The sequence below is a fragment of the Cetorhinus maximus genome, chromosome 29, assembly GCF_964194155.1.
Source record: "Cetorhinus maximus chromosome 29, sCetMax3.hap1.1, whole genome shotgun sequence".
Taxonomy (NCBI): Eukaryota; Metazoa; Chordata; class Chondrichthyes; order Lamniformes; family Cetorhinidae; genus Cetorhinus; species Cetorhinus maximus.
The window spans coordinates 7178355-7196937 of NC_135907.1; the positions used below are offsets into that span (position 1 = coordinate 7178355).

At 42.4% G+C, this 18583-nt stretch overlaps 1 protein-coding gene across 6 annotated transcripts in view; it reads right to left on the bottom strand.

The window, feature by feature from the left end:
* Positions 1–3254: 3254 nt before the first annotated feature.
* The window catches only part of LOC144669566 (TOM1-like protein 2), a 116434-nt gene continuing 101105 nt past the window's right edge, over positions 3255–18583 (bottom strand). For 4 of the 6 annotated variants that reach the window (XM_078532058.1, XM_078532056.1, XM_078532057.1 and 1 more), the window contains 3 exons: positions 15327–15386; positions 6994–7036; positions 3255–3937 (listed from right to left, as the gene is read on the bottom strand). In XM_078532058.1, coding sequence (XP_078388184.1) covers positions 3792–3937; positions 6994–7036; positions 15327–15386 — 249 coding nt within the window. In that variant the 3' untranslated portion in view covers positions 3255–3791. The remainder of the gene's footprint in view (positions 3938–6993; positions 7037–15326; positions 15387–18583) is intronic. The other 2 variants (XM_078532060.1, XM_078532059.1) reach the window with 1 other exon arrangement.

Genomic DNA, 18583 nt, shown 5'->3' on the forward strand with positions numbered 1-18583 from the left:
GAGAGTCAGATAATTCAAGCATGCTTCACTCACACCCATTTAATTATTTCAAGTGTTTCAAATACTAAATCCAAAACTAAATTATAAAGTCACTGACTGCTTTTTAACTCTCGACACACACATTGAGTCACTGTCAAATTCCAACGGTAAGCTTTTCAAAATCAAATCACTAAAGACAAATTTGCATTTATGTAGTGCCTTTCATGACAGCTAATTAAATACAAAATGATTAATGTAGGAAACACAGCTGCCAATTTGCCCACAGCAAGCTATGTAAAGTATGTAACATTTGCAATTTCTGTTTTGGTTGAATTGCTGAACAAATGATCAAAAACGGCCCAGGTTCAAGACAACCATTATATCTGCAGATTTGTACAAATCCTGATCCTCGGTTAATCAACCAAAAGAAACTTTCCCAAAAAGGATGAATCAACACATCCCCATCGGGGTAAGATTCTCTAAAAAGATTGGGGGATAAGTTGTATGTCGAATCAGGTATGCCTGTATGTTGAGGGTATATAGGCCCAGATCCTCTGGTCCCCAAATATTCGGAGGCCAGACATACCTCCCCACCCCAGCAAAATAAGCGTCGGAATCCCTTGGATGTCCCGATGCACTGACTTACGTGTGAATGCCTGAGAAATTTAAACTTCCGATGGACAATTACCCTGCGTCCACAGCGATCCAAAAAAGTATCCAACTCTTAAGTTAGGAGTCAGAGACTTCAGATGGTTCTGACTTACTTATCTGGATAGTTACCCAGGAAATGTCAGTCAGATGAAAACCAGTTCTAACTTTTGGTTAGCTATACAACTGACCCCACCACCACCCACAACCCCTCCCCCCCACCCCTCCCTGGACCACCCCTCCAATCGGACTCAACCTCATCACTCTAACCTACTGCCCAGCCGGCACCCTGCCCGTTTACACATTCACTCACACACACAAACACAATGAGAAGTTCTAGGACATTTAAGCTTACCAGAATATGGCAGCTAGTGCTGCAAACAGGGGGTGTAACTTGGCCTCTCCTGTGCTGCACCGAGGCCTGCTGGTTTTCTACGATGGAGGCTCCAGGGAGCAGCCTGAAAAAAACGCTGTCGGGTAAATGTGTATTTTTTCCTGTGATGATTGTCCTTCGGAAGTTCTCAAGATGCTAATTGGAAGATTTAGGCCACTGTTTATTTTAAATTGTGACTCAGCTCCTGCTCCGTTCAAGCAGCAACAAGATATGTCTTTAGGCCTTTAGTCAATGGTTCTCTTCAGCTGACTAGGTGTCGTCCCAGACATCATTTCCTGATGAAAGGTCTGGCAGGGATCCTAAGTTCTGCTGGATGACCTCCTAAGTGAGCATCGATTGCACAAATTTCACAGACTTTTCAGCAGTAGTATGTTTCGTATATTGAAAAGGAACACCTTTCCCCTGTTTAGCACAAATTCAACTGCCTCAAGATTCCCCATGCAAATGTTAGAATGTTTTTTGAAATTTCAGGATTAAAAATGCCTAATTGGGAAATCAATTTCTAAGGCATTAACTAAGAAATATTGATTTGATGAATAACTTTTCCAAATAATATTCAATAACTCTTGATTATTCTGATCAATGCAAACAGAAACAGGCCAATTGACCAAACTTGTCATTATGCTCCACACAAACCTCCTTCTGCCCTTCTCCATCACACCTCTACCAGCATTACCTTCTATTCCTTTCTCTCTCTGTTCAACCTTTCCTGCTAATTACTTGACTAAAACATATAAGATCCTGAGGGGTCTTGACAGGGTCATTGTGGAGAGGATGTTTCCTCTTGTGGGAGAACCTAGGACTATGGGTCACTGTTTAAAAATAAGGGGTTGCTCGTTTAGGACAGAGATGAGGAGAATTTTTTTCTCTGAGGGTCGTGAGTCTTTGGAGCTCTTCCTCAAAAGGAGGTGGAAACAGAGTCTTTGAATATTTTTAAGGAGGAGGTATAGATTCTTGATAAGCATGGAGTGAAAGGTTATCAGGTGTAGGTGGGAATACGGAATTAAGGTTACAATCTGATCAGCCATGATCTTATTGTATGGCGGGGCAGGCTTGAAGGGCCTACTCCTGCTCCTAATTCGTATTTAATTACAACCTTCCAGTTCTGGGATCATTCTTGTAAACCTTTCTTTCCCAATTTATCCAGTGCCTCTATATCCTTTTCATAACATGGGGCATGTTCAAAATATTACTATGAAGAAGCATGCTTCTTCTCAATTGACCATGACTTTTCCTGCTGACAGTTCAGCGCTTTTTGGGAGCTGGATCTCTTACAAGCCAGCAGAATCTGAAGCCAACACAACAGAGCAGAAATGGATATGTATTATACAACAGACACCTTCGAGTGGTTGCATTTGTCCAATGTAGGGATACAGAAGTGAAAAGTTACTGCATTGAACCATGTCTAAAATAACACCCGACCTGTCACAACACCGTTGCAAAATCTTAGCCAGGAATATATTTCCACGATATAGATTTGGACACCTCAGCTGCCACTGAGAAGAGCTAGTAAGTTTTACTAAGAGGCACTAAAACACTAGAAATTACTGGGCGTGCCAACACCCACAAAAATCATTTTATTGATTTTGCATTAAATTATTTTTCTAAACCATACATTCTCTTCCCTCCCCTCCCCACACCCCCAAAATTGGTCTAGGAATTGATATAATTAAACACTAAGTGCAATTGGGGCATTTTCTTGGGGTTGCCAACTCCGATTGGGTGTATTCCTGGAGGTTTCATTACATTAGCTCCCACTGCAACCACCCTGCCACCTCCACACTCTGGCCATTGATCCATCCTCCAGGCACACTGCATCCCATGGCCCAATTGGAAAGAGACCAAACCCAGGTGTCCAATTGTGTTAATCTTGACTATTGGTGAAACTGCCTATTCCAACAATTTTGTTTAAAGCCCCCAGTATTTTTCTCTTGCCTGTTGCTCGCAGCAGTGGCCTGGAAATTAATCTTCAGTTCTTGGAAACCCCAGGACAAACCTGGAGGGTTGGCAACCGTACAATTTCCACAGCTTTAAACTCTCTGCTTCATGCCACAGATGTGCCCCATTCTAAAAGCTTGTGGAGGGGGGGAAAGGTCTCATTGCATAGACAACAGGATACAGATGTAAAAAGAAATTGCAGCTGCATACTACCCCCCCAATAGCAAAACAACAGAATCCATCTGATTCAGAAATCCCATAAATCAGACTAAAGTGTGGAACGTGACCCAATGCATCACTTGGAGGCGCCATCGTTTATTCCCCAACACATGCCCACAAACACCATAACACATCATCATCACTATCCTTGTGCTGAAGTATTTAAAATAGATTAAGTTAATGCTTGGAAACCATTTCTCAGTTTAGCATACATAAGAAAAAAAAAATTAATAAAATGTACATGGATTTGTGAGGAGGATACAGGTTAAAAAGTAGTGTACTCTCAGATCTGCAGTTTAAATTATTTTCAAGCCTATTTTGAACTTAAGCACAGTCAGCCCACAACATCGTTCTGTAATTGGATGGCATCTCCACAACTTCAGCAAAGAGTCACGTGTTGTCCTTTATCCCTGTTATAGGGTCATTTGAGAGAAATATTTGAAAATAGGGTCCATCTTGAAACACAGACTTCGCAGGGCAAGAGTGTGCACTCTATTTTCGTACCATCCCCTATTCAGGAGCAACAGGGTAAATTTCTAGGAGAGGCGCAGCTCAGGACTGCCTCAATGTGTTCCTTCATACATGGTGGCAGGCGGAGGGCGGATTCGAGGTCTCACAGCTTAAAGAGGGCGTCCTCCATCTTTTCCTGCTTCTTCTTTTTGGTCGCAGTAACAGAACCAGGGGTCTCTGTGGGAGGCGAGGGGAGATTCGGCAGCCGTTCCGCTGCTTTCGCTCGTTCTTCCAGGAATTTATCAAATTCTAGGAGAAAAATGTGCTTTACCTAATGTGCAAAAATGCAACTTTTCTGCAGCTTAGTATTTTAGATCAAGCAAGAACCGGGTTTGTTTCTGGCTGGGGTGGAGTTCACCTCTTACAAAGGAAAAGTATTGCAAAGAATTTAAGGCCAGAGAGCGGGTTCCTGGGCTAATTTTGGTCATTGGGCAGGGGGCAAGGGGAAGAATTTCACAGCTTGTTTTCCCCAAAATTGGATTTTTCTTTTGCCTTTCCCAGATCACCTGGTTCTGGCTGGCGTAAAGTGCTTATATATTGTTATACACAAGGTATCACAATTATGTGGGACAGGCTATGATGGACCAGAGGATCTTATCCAGTCCGTCGTTGTTTATACATAGATAGGAAATATCAAGAGAGTCAAGATTTTCATCTCAAGAGAATAAAAATATGCAATTTCTACTTAACTCCGCCTCAGAAATGATAAATCAATAATAAAACAAAGATTTTAGGAGTTTGGATTTAGTAATCATGAGCTTCAAAATGAAGAGAATTTGAATATTGCTGAAAAGAGAGACATGCTGCCAAAGCATTTCATCTTGCACTCATCAGGACAAATGCAAGAATGACAAAATTCAAACAATCACAACATTTTATGCTATAGGAGAAAAGGTTGCTACCTGGTTGGAAAGTCTGAGATGTTGCCATGGAGAAAACAACGGTCAACTATAGGCTCCCCAAGCTTCCAGGGAATTCAAAAGAAGAGCAAGGCTTGAACATATTCCTCTGTTTGCAGAGAACTGTCCCTGCGTATGAATGTACATCACTTCTGGCAAGCTTTTTTTTTCAAAGTCCTGGAGTGGGACACGAACCCACAACCTTCTGACTCAAAGGTGAGGGTGCTATGAACTGAGCCACAGCTGACACCTCATACTTCTGGCAAGCATAAATGAGCCATGTTACAAGCTTGCTAATTACCTTCAATTGGTCGTTAATAGCATGCTTAGGATTGTTCAATAAGTTCTGCCAATCGCAGAATCACATAACAGTAGACAAATTATTTTGGTATTTAATATAAATTGCTGTGATCGTTTGAAATTTGGCATTCTTGCATTTGTCTTAATGAGCACAAGATGAAAAGCTTTGGCAACATGGCTTTCTTCTCAGCAATATTCAAAATGAAAAGAATAAAATTAGAAAAGGGGAAACCTGTAAAACTCCTTTAATGGATATATCAGAGATAGAAACTAAATATACATCCTATAAACAAATTAAAAGTTAAATCCATTGCTTAAAAAGTCAGGATGAATGGTTTACAATTTTCCAGGAAAAGAGGGGGATCAAAAAGGAATTAAAACTAAAATAAAAATTTCTGAAAGGAAAATAAAGGATGAAAAAGAAAAAGCTTTTATCAGATGAAATCATGGAAGGATTTTTGGGTTCAATATCTTTCACTGTAGAGAAACCTGGTAGATTATTTCTGATAGATAAAGAATAGGAGATCTCCTCAAATGGTATTAAATAAAAGCTGGATGGATTGGACATCCATGAGAACGAGACAAAATGACATTCATACCAAAACACTTCAAGAATTAAGGGGTGCAGCAGCTAAATATTTTAATGCCATTAAATGCCAGGTTAACAGCAAATAAAGTGGAAAGCAGCCAGCACTCCAGATTACAAACAAGTCAGGAGCATGATTTACCTGCAGCATCTAAACCATTGAAATCAAACAAACAGCATTCATGCACTTTTAATAAGAATAAGAGACATTTAGCTTTTATTTCAAAGTTAACCATGGTTTAGGAAAATGGAATCATACATAATGTGTGACAGAGTTTGTGGAGAATAATGTGGTGGGATTTTATTGGCAGTTCTTCAGAGGGCTTTTCACAACAACTTGGTAATTATAGCGTGCCATTAATGTAATAAAATGTTGCGAGTCACTTCACAGAAGCAATTTTAAAACAAAACTTGATGCCAAACCACACAGATATTAGGGAAGACCAAAAGTTTGATCATAAAGAAACATCTTAAAAGGGAGGTGGAGGGGTTTGGGGAAGGAATTCCAGAGCTTAGGCAGGTTCAGGTTCATGGGGAGAAGAACGAAGGCTCAACTAAGAATGGTGGCTTATTAAAACTGGGGAGGCTCATGAATCCAGAACTAAAGGAGCACAGGTAACTGAGGGTTGTTGGGCTGGAGGAGATTACAGACACAGGGAGGGTAGAGGACATGGAGGGATTTTTTAAAAAAAAAGGATAACTCAAGGCATCGCTTGACCGAGAGTCAATGTAGGCCAGTGAGCACAGGGGTGCTGGATGAACGGGACAGGTGCCTTGTAGGCATCAAGCCATTACCATTCTGGGTAAAACTTGGCCAATTAGAAGAAAACTAAGGGCATCGATCAATAGCTCACTGTTATAATCTGTGACCAGTGACAAAGTTGGGAGCTTTCATTGTACATGACAATGCACTTCTAATACTTCGGGTCGCGACAATGAGAAACTGGGGTCATGAGCTCCAAGGCAGCAACTGTGGCAATTGAGTGCAGGCTGAGATTTGACTGGAGTGCAGGCTGAGAGGACCCTTTAAATGTGCATAATTTTCTTGCTTGTGGGCATGGCCTAATCAAATGAACTCTTAGGCCCAATCATTGACACCAACAGAGACTGCAAAATGGAACGTATCTTAGATGTTTTTGTGCCTTGTTTCCGTGCTGTTCGAACCCCCCAACCTGCTCAACAACTCTCTTTCCCACCCTGCAATTTTCACCCTGGGGTCGTACCAAATGCAAAGCATTAAAATGGGGTTACAGCAGAAAAAAATTTGGGAAGCACTGTTCTAATGCCTTCAGGTTTTCAAGCAATAAAGTTGCGCTTTTTAAGAGGAAAGAATAAAAATCAGATCGATATTAGAGGGGCCCGGGAATTGGTGAGATAACCTGTCAATGGTATTTCCAATATTGAGAAATGAAAACAGTTACATGTATTATGAATTCAACATATGAAATATAAAATATATTCCTACAGATCTTTTAAAAAAGGTCAAAAAGGAAAATAGAGCAAAGGAAAACAGAATTTACCTTCACTTGTTACTCCTTCAGAATCTTCTCCAAATTCACCCTTCTAAAATTAAAGATAAGATTTGTTAGTCATTCCACATGCGCTGAAGATAGAATTCTATCTTGTGTTTTTCTTCTATCCTGAATGAGTGTCAACTAAGATTGCACTGAATTCTGAGTGCATGGTCAAGCGAGTGAGGTCAATGAGAATGTACATTCCATCCACAGCAGCTGTTGAAATAGCCATCTGCATCGATGGGTCACAGACAAAATAGATATCTTACTTTGGCTGTTAAAACCACACAATAATTTATGGCCATTACCACCACCAATACTATGCAGAGAAACAGGGTGAGGGAAACTAAACACTACCACCCCCAAAATAACAAATACCTTTTCAGATCCTAGCTCAAAGAAGTGAGTAAATCCATTTGACTGTTTGATTCAGGTACTGCTTAGCATTAAAAATCAAATCCACAACCACATGGACTTCAAGAACACCAAAGTACTTCAAGGTTAAGGGAGGTTAAAGCATCAAAACGATATCGATTCAAATCTTGTGTCACCTCATAGCAGCGTCCTTATCTGAACTGGACAGAGACAACTCTTTCCTTCCCCAAATTCACCCACATTCAGCAAAAGCTATACACCTACGGTGCATTAGTGCAGGTTAGCAACATTGGCCTCAGCTTAGCCCATTCCAACCCAGGCAATAAGGGCTTAAGATTCCCATTTTCAGAGTTTCCCATAATTAAACTTTAGACACCCCAATAAACAGACACTATATTGATACCAATATTGAAGCACAGTTGTTTTAAATTCAATTTCTCCCCCTCAAAATTCTCAATTCATATAGATGAAATTACTTACCTGTGTGCTGATAATATCTTCTCAACTCTCTTCTACAAGCTGCAACTATGCTACAGCACAGCAGAAAGTCTGATGAAAGGACTTTATATACTCATATAATCACTGGGAAATTTACATTCCTGATAATCATACCATAACTGCTGTAATGGGCATAACAAATTAGCATGATAAGTGAGGTGATTGATGCAACTGTATAGAATTATAATTCCAGATTTTACATAATCATAGAATCATACAGCACAGAAGGTGGTCTTTCAGTCCATTGTGCCTGCGGTCGCTCTTTGAAAGAGCTATCCAATTAGTCCCACTTCCCCTGCTCTTTTCCTTTAAGCCTTGCAAAATTTTATTTACAGTATATACAATAAAACCTGTAAATTATGGTCAGCTGTCCATCTTTTGCATGGTCATTGGATATGCTGTACAAATGTTCTCAATCTTGTGGAATCAGCTGATCTATTCAATCAGCTGCAACAATGCCAAGAATCCCCCGACACTCCAACGTTCAGTTCCTCCCCCTTAATACTCTAGTGTTCAACAGCCCCACCCACTCCAGTATTCAATTTGAGCATTCAGCTTCCCCTCCAATGCTCCCATTACTCCAGCTTTTGGGTCTGCTCAATGATTGTTGCAGTCTAAATTCCCATTTTATTTGAAACTACTTTCACCTGGAGCAGAGTGCAACTTCAGTAATGAACTTCATTCCTCAGTTCTAATTACCAGCACTTGAACAGCTCCAGGACATCTCCTCATGGTTGGAGAACTTGGGAGGATCCAGTGCTATGGTCCACATAGGAAGCAATGACATAGGCAGAACTAGGAATGAGGTTCTACTGAGAGTGTCTGAAGAGCTGGAATCTTAATTGAAAAACAAAACCTCATAGCTATAATCTCTGAATTGCTACCTGAGCAATGTGTAAAATTGGCATAGGGATAACCAAATTAGAAGGTTAAACACACAGCTACCTGAGGCACACATTTTGGCTCTTGGGCAATGGCTGAGCACTCAGAAAAGATGGAACTGTTCCATTAGGACATGTTCCATTTAAACTCTTTCGAGTTATCAACAGTCACAGATTGCAACTCTTTCGAGTACAACCATAGTTCTTGGTTTCCGGGAGTGGGACATGAACCCACAACCCTCTGATTCAAAGGCGAGGGTGCTATGAACTGAGCCACTCCATTTAAAGTGGGCTGGCATTAGAGAAGGTGCCGCACAAGAGGTTATTCCACAATTAGGCCACCTAGAATTAGCATGGATTGAGGATTAGTTAACAAATTGAAACAGAGAGTAGGAACAAACAGAACATTTTAAAGTTGACAGGCTGTAACTAGTGGGGTACTTCTAGGATCAGTGCTTGGGCCTTAGCTATTTACAATCTATAACAAGAACTTAGGTGAGGGGACCGAATGTAATGTAACCAAATTTGCAGGCTAAGGTGGCAAAGCAAGCTGTGAGAACGCCAGAGACTACAAAGAAATACAGACAGGTCAAGAGAGTGGACAGGAATGTAGCTGATGGAATATGATGTGGGGAGGTATGAAGCTATCCACTTAGAACATAAGAACTAGGAGGAGTAGGCAATTCAGCCCCTTGGGCCTGCCCCGCCATTCATGGCTGATCTCATTTCAGCCTCAACTCCAATTTCCCTCCCTCTTCCCATAACCTTTCAACCCATTACTATTTAAAAATCTGTCTATCTCCTCCTCAAATTTATTCAGCGTCCCAGCATCCACTGCACTCTGAGGTAGCGAATTCCACAGATTCACAACCCTTTGAGAAAAGTAATTCTTCCTCATCTCCGATTTAAATCTACCACACATTAGCCTAAAACTATGGCCTCTCGTTCTAGAATGCCCCACAAGGGTTTAGCATTTCCTATACCTCAATTAGATCTCCTCTCATCCTTCTAAACTCTAGCGAGTATATGCCTAAACTGCTCAAGATAAACCCCGAATCTCCGGAATCAATTTAGTGAACCTCCTCTGAACCGCCTCCAATGCAACTACATCCTTCCTCAAGTAAGGGGACCAAAACTGTGCACAGTACTCCAGGTGCGGTCTCACCAATGCCTTGTACAGTTGCAGCAACACTTCCCTATTTTTATACTCTATTCCTTTAGCAGTAAATGCCAAAATTCCATTTGCCTTCCTTATTACCTGCTGTACCTGCATACTAGCTTTCAGTGATTCATGCACGAGGACATCCAGATCCCTCTGCACTGAAGCATTCTGAAGTTTCTCTCCATTTAAATAATAAGTTGCTTTTTTATTCTTCCAATCAAAATGGATAACCTCACACTTACCCACGTTAAACTCCATCTGCCAAATTTTGGCCCATTCACCTAGCCTGTCTATATCCATTTGTCAATTTCTTATTTCTTCATTGCAACTTACTTTTCCACCTATTTTGGTGTCTTCTGCAAATTTAGCTATAGTACCTTCTATCCCTGAATCCAAGTCATTCATATAGATTGTAAATAGTTGGGGCCCAAGGACCAAACCCTGTGGCACCCCACTAGTTACAGCTTGCCATCCAGGAAAAGACCCATTTATCCCGACTCTCTGCTTTCTGTTGGTTAGCCAATCCTCTAGCCAAGCTAATATATTACCCCTAACTCCATGTGATCTTATCTTGTGTATTAATCTTTTGTTAATATATATTGTAATAATATATTTTGTTAATATTAATCTTATCAAAGGCTTTCTTGGAAGTCCAGATATACTAGATCTACAGGATCCCCATTATCCACTTTGCTTGTCACATCTTCAAAGAACTCTAGCAAATTAGTCAAACACGATTTACTCTTCATGAAACCATGCTGACTCTGATGGATTGTATTTTGACTTTCCAAATGCCCCATTACTACTTCCTTAATAATGGATTCCAACAATTTCCCAACGACAGACGTTAAACTAACTGGTCTATAGTTTCCTACTTTGTCTCCCCCCCCACTTTTTGAATAAGGGCATTATTTGGCAAAAATTTGGATAACCTCACACTTATCCACGTTAAACTCCATCTGCCAAATTTAGGCCCATTCACCTAATCTGTCCATATCCATTTGTAAATTTCTTATTTCTTCATTGCAACTTACTTTCCCACCTATTTTGGTGTCTGTCATCTGCAAATTTAGCTATAGTACCTTCTGGCAAAAATTTTAATTTTTTTTTTAATTAAAAAAAAACAACTTTGGCAAAAAAAAATAGAAAAGCAGAATATTTTTTCAATGGTGAGACACGGGGAAACGTTTACATTCAGAGGGACCCTGCTGTCCTCGTACACAAATCTCAGAGCTAACATGCAAGTACACCAAACAATTGGGAAGGCAAATGGTGTGTTAGCTTTTATACAAAGTGATCAGCCTATGAGTAAAGTCTCACAGCTGATGAGACCTAACCTGGAGTCCTGTGTACAGTTTTGGTTTGCTTACATAAGGGAGGATATACTGCCTTAGACAGAATACAATTAAGTTTCAATAGACTGATTCCTGGGATGAGAGGATTGTCCTGTGAGGCAGGATAGGATAGACTAGGCCTATATTCCTTAGAATTTAAAAGAAAGGTGATCTAATTGAAACATAAAATGCTAAAGGGGCTTGATAGGGTAGATGCTTGAGGATGTTTCAACTATCTGGAGATTCTCAAATTAGACATCAGTCTCAGAATAAGGGGTCAGCCATTTAGGACTGAGATCAGGAGAAACTTCTTCAGTCAAATGGTTGAGTGTCTTTGAGATTCTCGACCCCAAAGAGCTGTGGATATTCAGTCAGAGTATAGTCAAGACAAAAGTCTATAGGTTTTTAGATACTAAGAAAATTAATGGATAATGTGGGAAGATGAAGTTGAGCTAGAAGATCAACCATGATCTTACTGAATGGGAAAGCAGGCTAGAAGTGCCAAATAGCCTTTTGCTTTGGTTATATTGTGTTAAAAGGAGGGAAAATGTGATGACAGGTTGTGCCCATATACTGAAGTTTCAAAGGCAAGTCTTAGAATGGATTGAGAACATCTGGTAGGGAAAACACAACAGGTCACATGTGCGTAGGAATATCAGCAGTTTTCTGGACTCTCTGGCAGAGTGTCTGTAGGAAACCTGACCGATAGCTGGGACTCATAGGCCTCTCCATCACTTTATGGAGCAGCAGAGAGAGACAGGCATCAACCTTCACTCTTCGAAGCCAAAACTCCTCAAAGAAGTGATTCCACCATCAGAGGCAGAGGACTGTACTGTACCTAGAAGGCATTTGATAAGGTGCCACATTAAAGGTTACTGCAGAAAATAAAAGCTCATGGTGTAAGGGGTAACATATTGGCATGGCTAGAAGATTGGCTAGCTAACAGAAAAGAGACAGGAGGCATAATTGAGACATTTTCTAGTTGGCAAGATGTAACAAGTGGTATCCCACAGGGATCAGTGCTGGGGCCTCAATCTTTTACAATTTATATGAGTGACTTGGATGAAGGGACCGAAGGTATGGTTGTTAAATTTGCTGATGATACAAAGGTAGGTAAGAAAGTAAGTAAGAAAGAAGAGGACATAAGGAGGCTACAAAGGGATATAGATAGGTTAACTGAGTGGGCAAAGATCTGGCAAACGGAATATAATGTAGGAAAGTGTGAAATTGTCCATTTTGGCAGGAATAGTAAAAAAGCACATTATCTAAATGGTGAGAGATTGCAGAGCTCTGAGATGCATCGGAATTTGGGCGTCCTAGTGCTTGAATTGCAAAAGGTTGGTATGCAGGTGCAGCAAGTAATTAGGAAAGCAAATAGAATGTTATTGCTTATTGCAAGAGGAAATGAATACAAAAGTAGGGAGGTTATGCTTCAGTTATACATAGCATTGGTGAGACTACATCTAGAGTACTGTGTACAGTATAGAACTCTGTGTACATTTTTTTTTCTCTTTAGTTCTAATGAAGAGTCATACGGACTCAAAACATTAACTCTGTCTTCCTCTCCACAGATGCCATCAGACCTGCTGAGTTTTTCCAGCAATTTTTGTTTTTGTTTCAGATTTCCAGCATCCGCAGAATTTTGCTTTTATCTTTGTGCTGTGTACAGTATTGGTCACCTTATTTAAGGAAGGATGTAAATGTGCTGGAAGCAGTTCAGAGACGGTTTACTAGACTAATACCTGGAATGAGCAGGTTGTCTTCTGCGGAACGGTTGGACAGGCTAGGCTTGTATCCACTGGAGTTTAGAAGAGTAAGAAGTGACTTGATTAAAACATACAAGATCCTAAAGGGCTTAACAGAGTGGATGTGGAGAGGATGTTTCCTCTTGTGGGAAAACCTAGTAATAGGGGCCACTGTTTAAAAATAAGGGGATGCCCATTTAAGACAGAGATAAGGAGAAATTTTTTCTCTCAAGAGGTCGTGAGTCTTTGGAACTCTGTTCCTCAAAAGGCGGTGGAAGCAGAGTCTTTGAATATTTTAAAGGCAGAGGTAGATAGATTCTTGATAAGGGGTGAAAGGTTATTGGGGTAGGTAGGAATGAGAAGTCGAGGTTACAATCAGATCAGCCATGATCTTATTAAATGATGGAGCAAGCTCACGGGGCCGAGTGGCCTACTCCTGCTCCTAGTTAATTATGTTCATATTTTAGGAAGGGAAAGACAATAATAGCAACGTCTGAGGGAGAAGAACTGCTATCAGACGCTGTGTTTATGAATACCACACTGGGGCAAAACAGAATGGCCTTTCTCGCTGTTTGTAATAATTTATTTTTACATAGCACCTTTAGTAAAACCAAGGCGCTTACAGGAGACACAGAGATAATTCAGTCAGATATAGGTAGGCAGGTGTGGAGAGGGTATTCCAGGGTTTAGCGCTTAGACAATTGAAGGCACAGTCACTAATGGTTGAGCTGTTAAAATTGGGGCTGCTCAGGAAAATTAGATGAGTGCAGATATCATGGAGGATCGTGGGGCCAGAGGAGGTTACAAAGATAGGGAAGTGCAAGGCCATTGAAAACAAGGATGAGAATTTTAAAAATCAAAATTCTGCTTGACTGAGAGTCATGTGTTTTCCTTGATTTGAGAGGTTGGTGAGTTCAATGCATACATCAGCAAAAGGTGGCAGTGGATTTTATGAAATGAACAGCTTTTGTCAAACAGAGACGTCTTTATCCAACATCAGAGGTACTGCTGTGTCCCTGAGGAAGGGCCATGCAAGCAGTAAATCTTAGAGACAACAGTGGTTTCTCTATGGATACTGAGTAAAGAGTTTGCTATTCCACAAGGACACTTCTTTCACAAAATCCACTGCCTCAGTGATCTGTATGTTCGATGTTTTAAAGGACTTGGTGCATTGCAGTAGCTTGTAATTTACAAGTGCCTCAAGTATATTTTACCATGCAAATACGTTGAGTCTCTTAAATGTTCGTTTTTGCGGATGTCCATTTTTTGGAAGTGACCATTTATACAGGTTTCACTGTATCTCCATCGTAATATCACAGGTATGCAGTGTAATCTAGTTTTCCAAACTAATTCCTAGGTCGTTCTCCAATAATTTCTTTGGGTTTCCAAAGATCAGTTTTATACAGAAGCTGTAAATCACTATCTTCCATTGGAGACCACTGTTGGGAGGTCATGGACCAATGCTGAATTGTTTAAGGCCAATGAGCTCAAAAAAACTTTTTCCCCTTTCAGTAGCAGATAAACATGCTTAATTTTTGTTAGCTGAAAGAGCAAAGCTCAATAGCATGTTAAATGCCTACCTTTGAATGATCTCAACTGTGGCAGCTTAATGGCCTTTCTAACAGTGGTCAAAACAAATGTGAATAAGAGAATCTCAAGCTCCCCTTACCCTCAGTGAGATTTCATGTGCACTAGCCGCCTGTGGATCTTGCCCAAGTGACTAGTATTCAAGCGCAAGTTTAGCAGTAACAGCAATTTGGGCAACTGGGGGAGGTGGAGGAGTGATTCCAAGTCAATGCAGAACCTGTTCTCCACACACAAGAGCAGGATTCACCGCACCACTGTGGCCAGGAGGGGAACTGAGGCATTTGGGCCAATTGTGGTATCGCTTATCACGACCACTCGAGCAATCAGCTAACTTAAACACCAACCAGAAACTGAACTGTGACTTTTCCCAATGGCTCACTCCTGCTCCTACTTCTTATGTCCTGGTGTTCTTTCTGGCCTGTATGGCTCAGTACCTGCACCACAGTCATCATCATCAAGTAACTGGGCTCAAACCTTCAGAATTCAGCCGTTGAATGATCTCTGTGTCCCCCATTTGAGCAAAAACTCATGAGAACAGTTCCAACAAACATCATCAGGGAGATGAATGGATAGACAAAAGCAGAACAAAACTAGGTCTCTGGCCAGGATAGGAAATGCCTTTCTCAGACAAAGCTTGGAATCCATAAAGCAGCTCTGCCACAGCTCCAAAGCACCAATGGTTCATTACTGCGCCTGTCAAATTCAAGCTTTATTGGAGTTAAACAATGTAAATTAAAAAGATACCCAAAATTCTCACCACATCTGTGGACAGCCACTGTTCAATGTCATCCATTAGATTGGTCTGAGTGACTGGAATCTGTTACACATAAATGGGAAGGGCAGGAGGAAGTTAAACAACAATCAAAACTAAATAATTTAAAAATAATAAAATTGGTCTTTAAAATTCATATGTAAGCAAGGTATAAAATTCTTTTATTTTAATTTCTGCTCCATATAGCATGTCAATCATAACTGCTTCCCATTTAAGAATTTGGAAGGTGCTGATTTTTAAAATGAGGTTCCAAAGGATTCCTTCTGGAGCAGGTGGATCTCCAAGAACTTTATACCTTGCTTTCCAAAAAATAAACTGATAAAATTATAGTCAATTTCACCACACAAACATATACATCACTGATTGGTCACAATATTCCAAAAGGAAAAATAAATTCAAAATTAATAATTTAATCAAAAAAAATGAGGAATAGGGTCAGCATGGTAAGAGAAGTTGATGATTGGACGGTCTAAAATAGTTAAGACATCCATCCAAAATGATACAGGAAGGATTTAGTTAACCATGCACTTATCCATGTGGACAGCCTGTTCATACACCACCTTCTTTTTCCACTACTGGGTGTTCAACTCTGTGGAAGTGAAACATACCTCTTCTGTTGCAAACAGAGCAAGGCCAGAACTTGCTGGTTTGGTTCTCGCTCATCTCGCCAGTGCTGCTGCCACTTTACACCACCTGAGAACTGAAACTCACCTGAGGTAAGGATAGTCTGAGTGATAGCTAAGCCAAGAAACCTTGCAGACAGCAGTCAGGCGATCAGCTGCTGCAGCTATACTCTTATGACTTTATAGCAAGCCTGTACAACAGGACAATCTGGGTCTGAACATTAGTGTGTTGTTCTAGACCAGACTTGTCCAACCTTTTCTCACTGGGGACCACATTTCAATGTTTCTCACACTGGGGGGGGGATGAGCAAATTTCAGAAAGATGAGGTTTGGCGCAACATTAAACATGAATTTTTAAAAATAAACTGACATATGATTAGAAACAACTTGCTGAGCAAAAAACAAACAATCACAACAATAAATTGATAATTAAAAAATGAGTAATAAATAAAGGCGACCATTCGAATCTGAAAGGGTGAGTGTGTGTGTCCAGCTAACTCCGAGTCTCAGGGTGCTCATTCACTCACCATTACCCACTTTGAGAGTGCCTATTGGTGTGAGAAGATAAGGATGAATGAGAACCCCGTGACTGGGAGTGAGTCAGACATACACTCTCCCCTCCTTATCACCCCCCTCACTCTCACATACACACACACAGGTGCATGCGCTCACACTCTGTCACATATACACCTGCGCTTATCTTCACACGGTGCACTCCCTCTCCCTCACACACGCTCCCACCCACACTCTCGCACACTCCCTCCCTCATCCGTACACTCCCGCCCTCACCTGCACTCCCGCGCACTCCCGCCCCCACCCCCCCTCTCGCGCCCCCTCCCGCCCTCACCCGCACACTCCCGCCCCCTCCCGCACACTCCCGCCCCCTCCCGCACACTCCCGCCCCCACCCGCACACTCCCGCCCCCACCCGCACACTCCCGCCCCCACCCGCACACTCCCGCCCCCACCCGCACACTCCCGCCCCCACCCGCACACTCCCGCCCCCACCCGCACACTCCCGCCCTCACCCGCACACTCCCGCCCTCACCCGCACACTCCCGCCCTCACCCGCACACTCCCGCCCTCTCCCGCCCTCACCCGCACACTCCCGCCCTCACCCGCACACTCCCGCCCTCACCCGCACACTCCCGCCCTCACCCGCACACTCCCGCCCTCACCCGCACACTCCCGCCCTCACCCGCACACTCCCGCCCTCACCCGCACACTCCCGCCCTCACCCGCACACTCCCGCCCTCACCCGCACACTCCCGCCCTCACCCGCACACTCCCGCCCTCACCCGCACACTCCCGCCCTCACCCGCACACTCCCGCCCTCACCCGCACACTCCCGCCCTCACCCGCACACTCCCGCCCTCACCCGCACACTCCCGCCCTCACCCGCACACTCCCGCCCTCACCCGCACACTCGCACACTCCCGCCCTCACCCGCACTCTCGCACACTCCCGCCCCCACCCGCACTCTCGCACACTCCCGCCCCCACCCGCACTCTCGCACACTCCCGCCCTCACCTGCACTCTCCCTCCCTCACAGCAGCCCGGGGGTGGGATGGGGGGAGCAGACGCAGCTGGGCCAGGGCACCAGCAGCCACAGGAAAGCATGGTGAACGTGTGCTTCAAAGTGTCTCTATCTTCAAATACTCGCAGTTGCTGATGTTCGCTGCTCCTCCAATCACATCCTGTTTCATGTTTGATGCTGACAGGCTCACTACTGAGCAGCAAAGCTGGGAGAAAAACAGGCTGTGATTGGAGAGCAGACCCTTGAAGAAATCTTCAAACACACTGAGCCATCTTACCATTTTTCAACAATCGTTCCAGGGGCCACATGGAGGGGCTTCATGGGCTGCGGGTAGAACAAGCCTGTTCTAGACCAAATAACCAGCTGCACATTATGGCAACGCAATCAGTCACAGACTTGCGCTTATGCCTTGGCACGCAAAACAGCCAACACTCAGTCATTTAAAAATATCATTGTAAGTGATTATTTCTTTTTTGCACTGGTCAACGTAAGAATACAAAACCCTCAGGCTAAGTATGGGACAGTTTGAAAATGTAATGTACCCTCTATTCTGACCCAACCCTGTACTTCAGAAGCAGCAATGGTAGACTTGATGTGCTGAATATCCAAGTGCCAAGCAGTATAACATTTCTGGCTATTCTGTGCTGTGGATCCATGGCCTTCAGGATTTGGGCTGAATGACCTCAACTCTAGTCACAAAGGACCTGGAAGGGACTGTCATCCTGTGGTCAGAGAGCTTTGAATAGAGACTGAAAGTGAATATGGACCCATTCAAAATAGTCTTGCCCACCACTGATACCATCTCAAAAGCTTCAGGTTGAACACAGTGGTAGTATTTTAAGCTATTCTGGACATTACAAGATTTGAATCAAATTTTTAATAACATTATCTTTTGGCAGCACTGGATGGTCACAATCCTTAAGTGCAGGAATCCTGAAGAAGCAATCAGATGCCAAAAAAAGTAAAAGTCCACAGCCAATACATACACTGCTTTGCTTCTAGCAGTGGCTCTGATCTCCTTTCATTGAAATTTGAAAATAACTAGTAGAATTGATATGCATCTCGGATTCTGAAAGTTGTTCA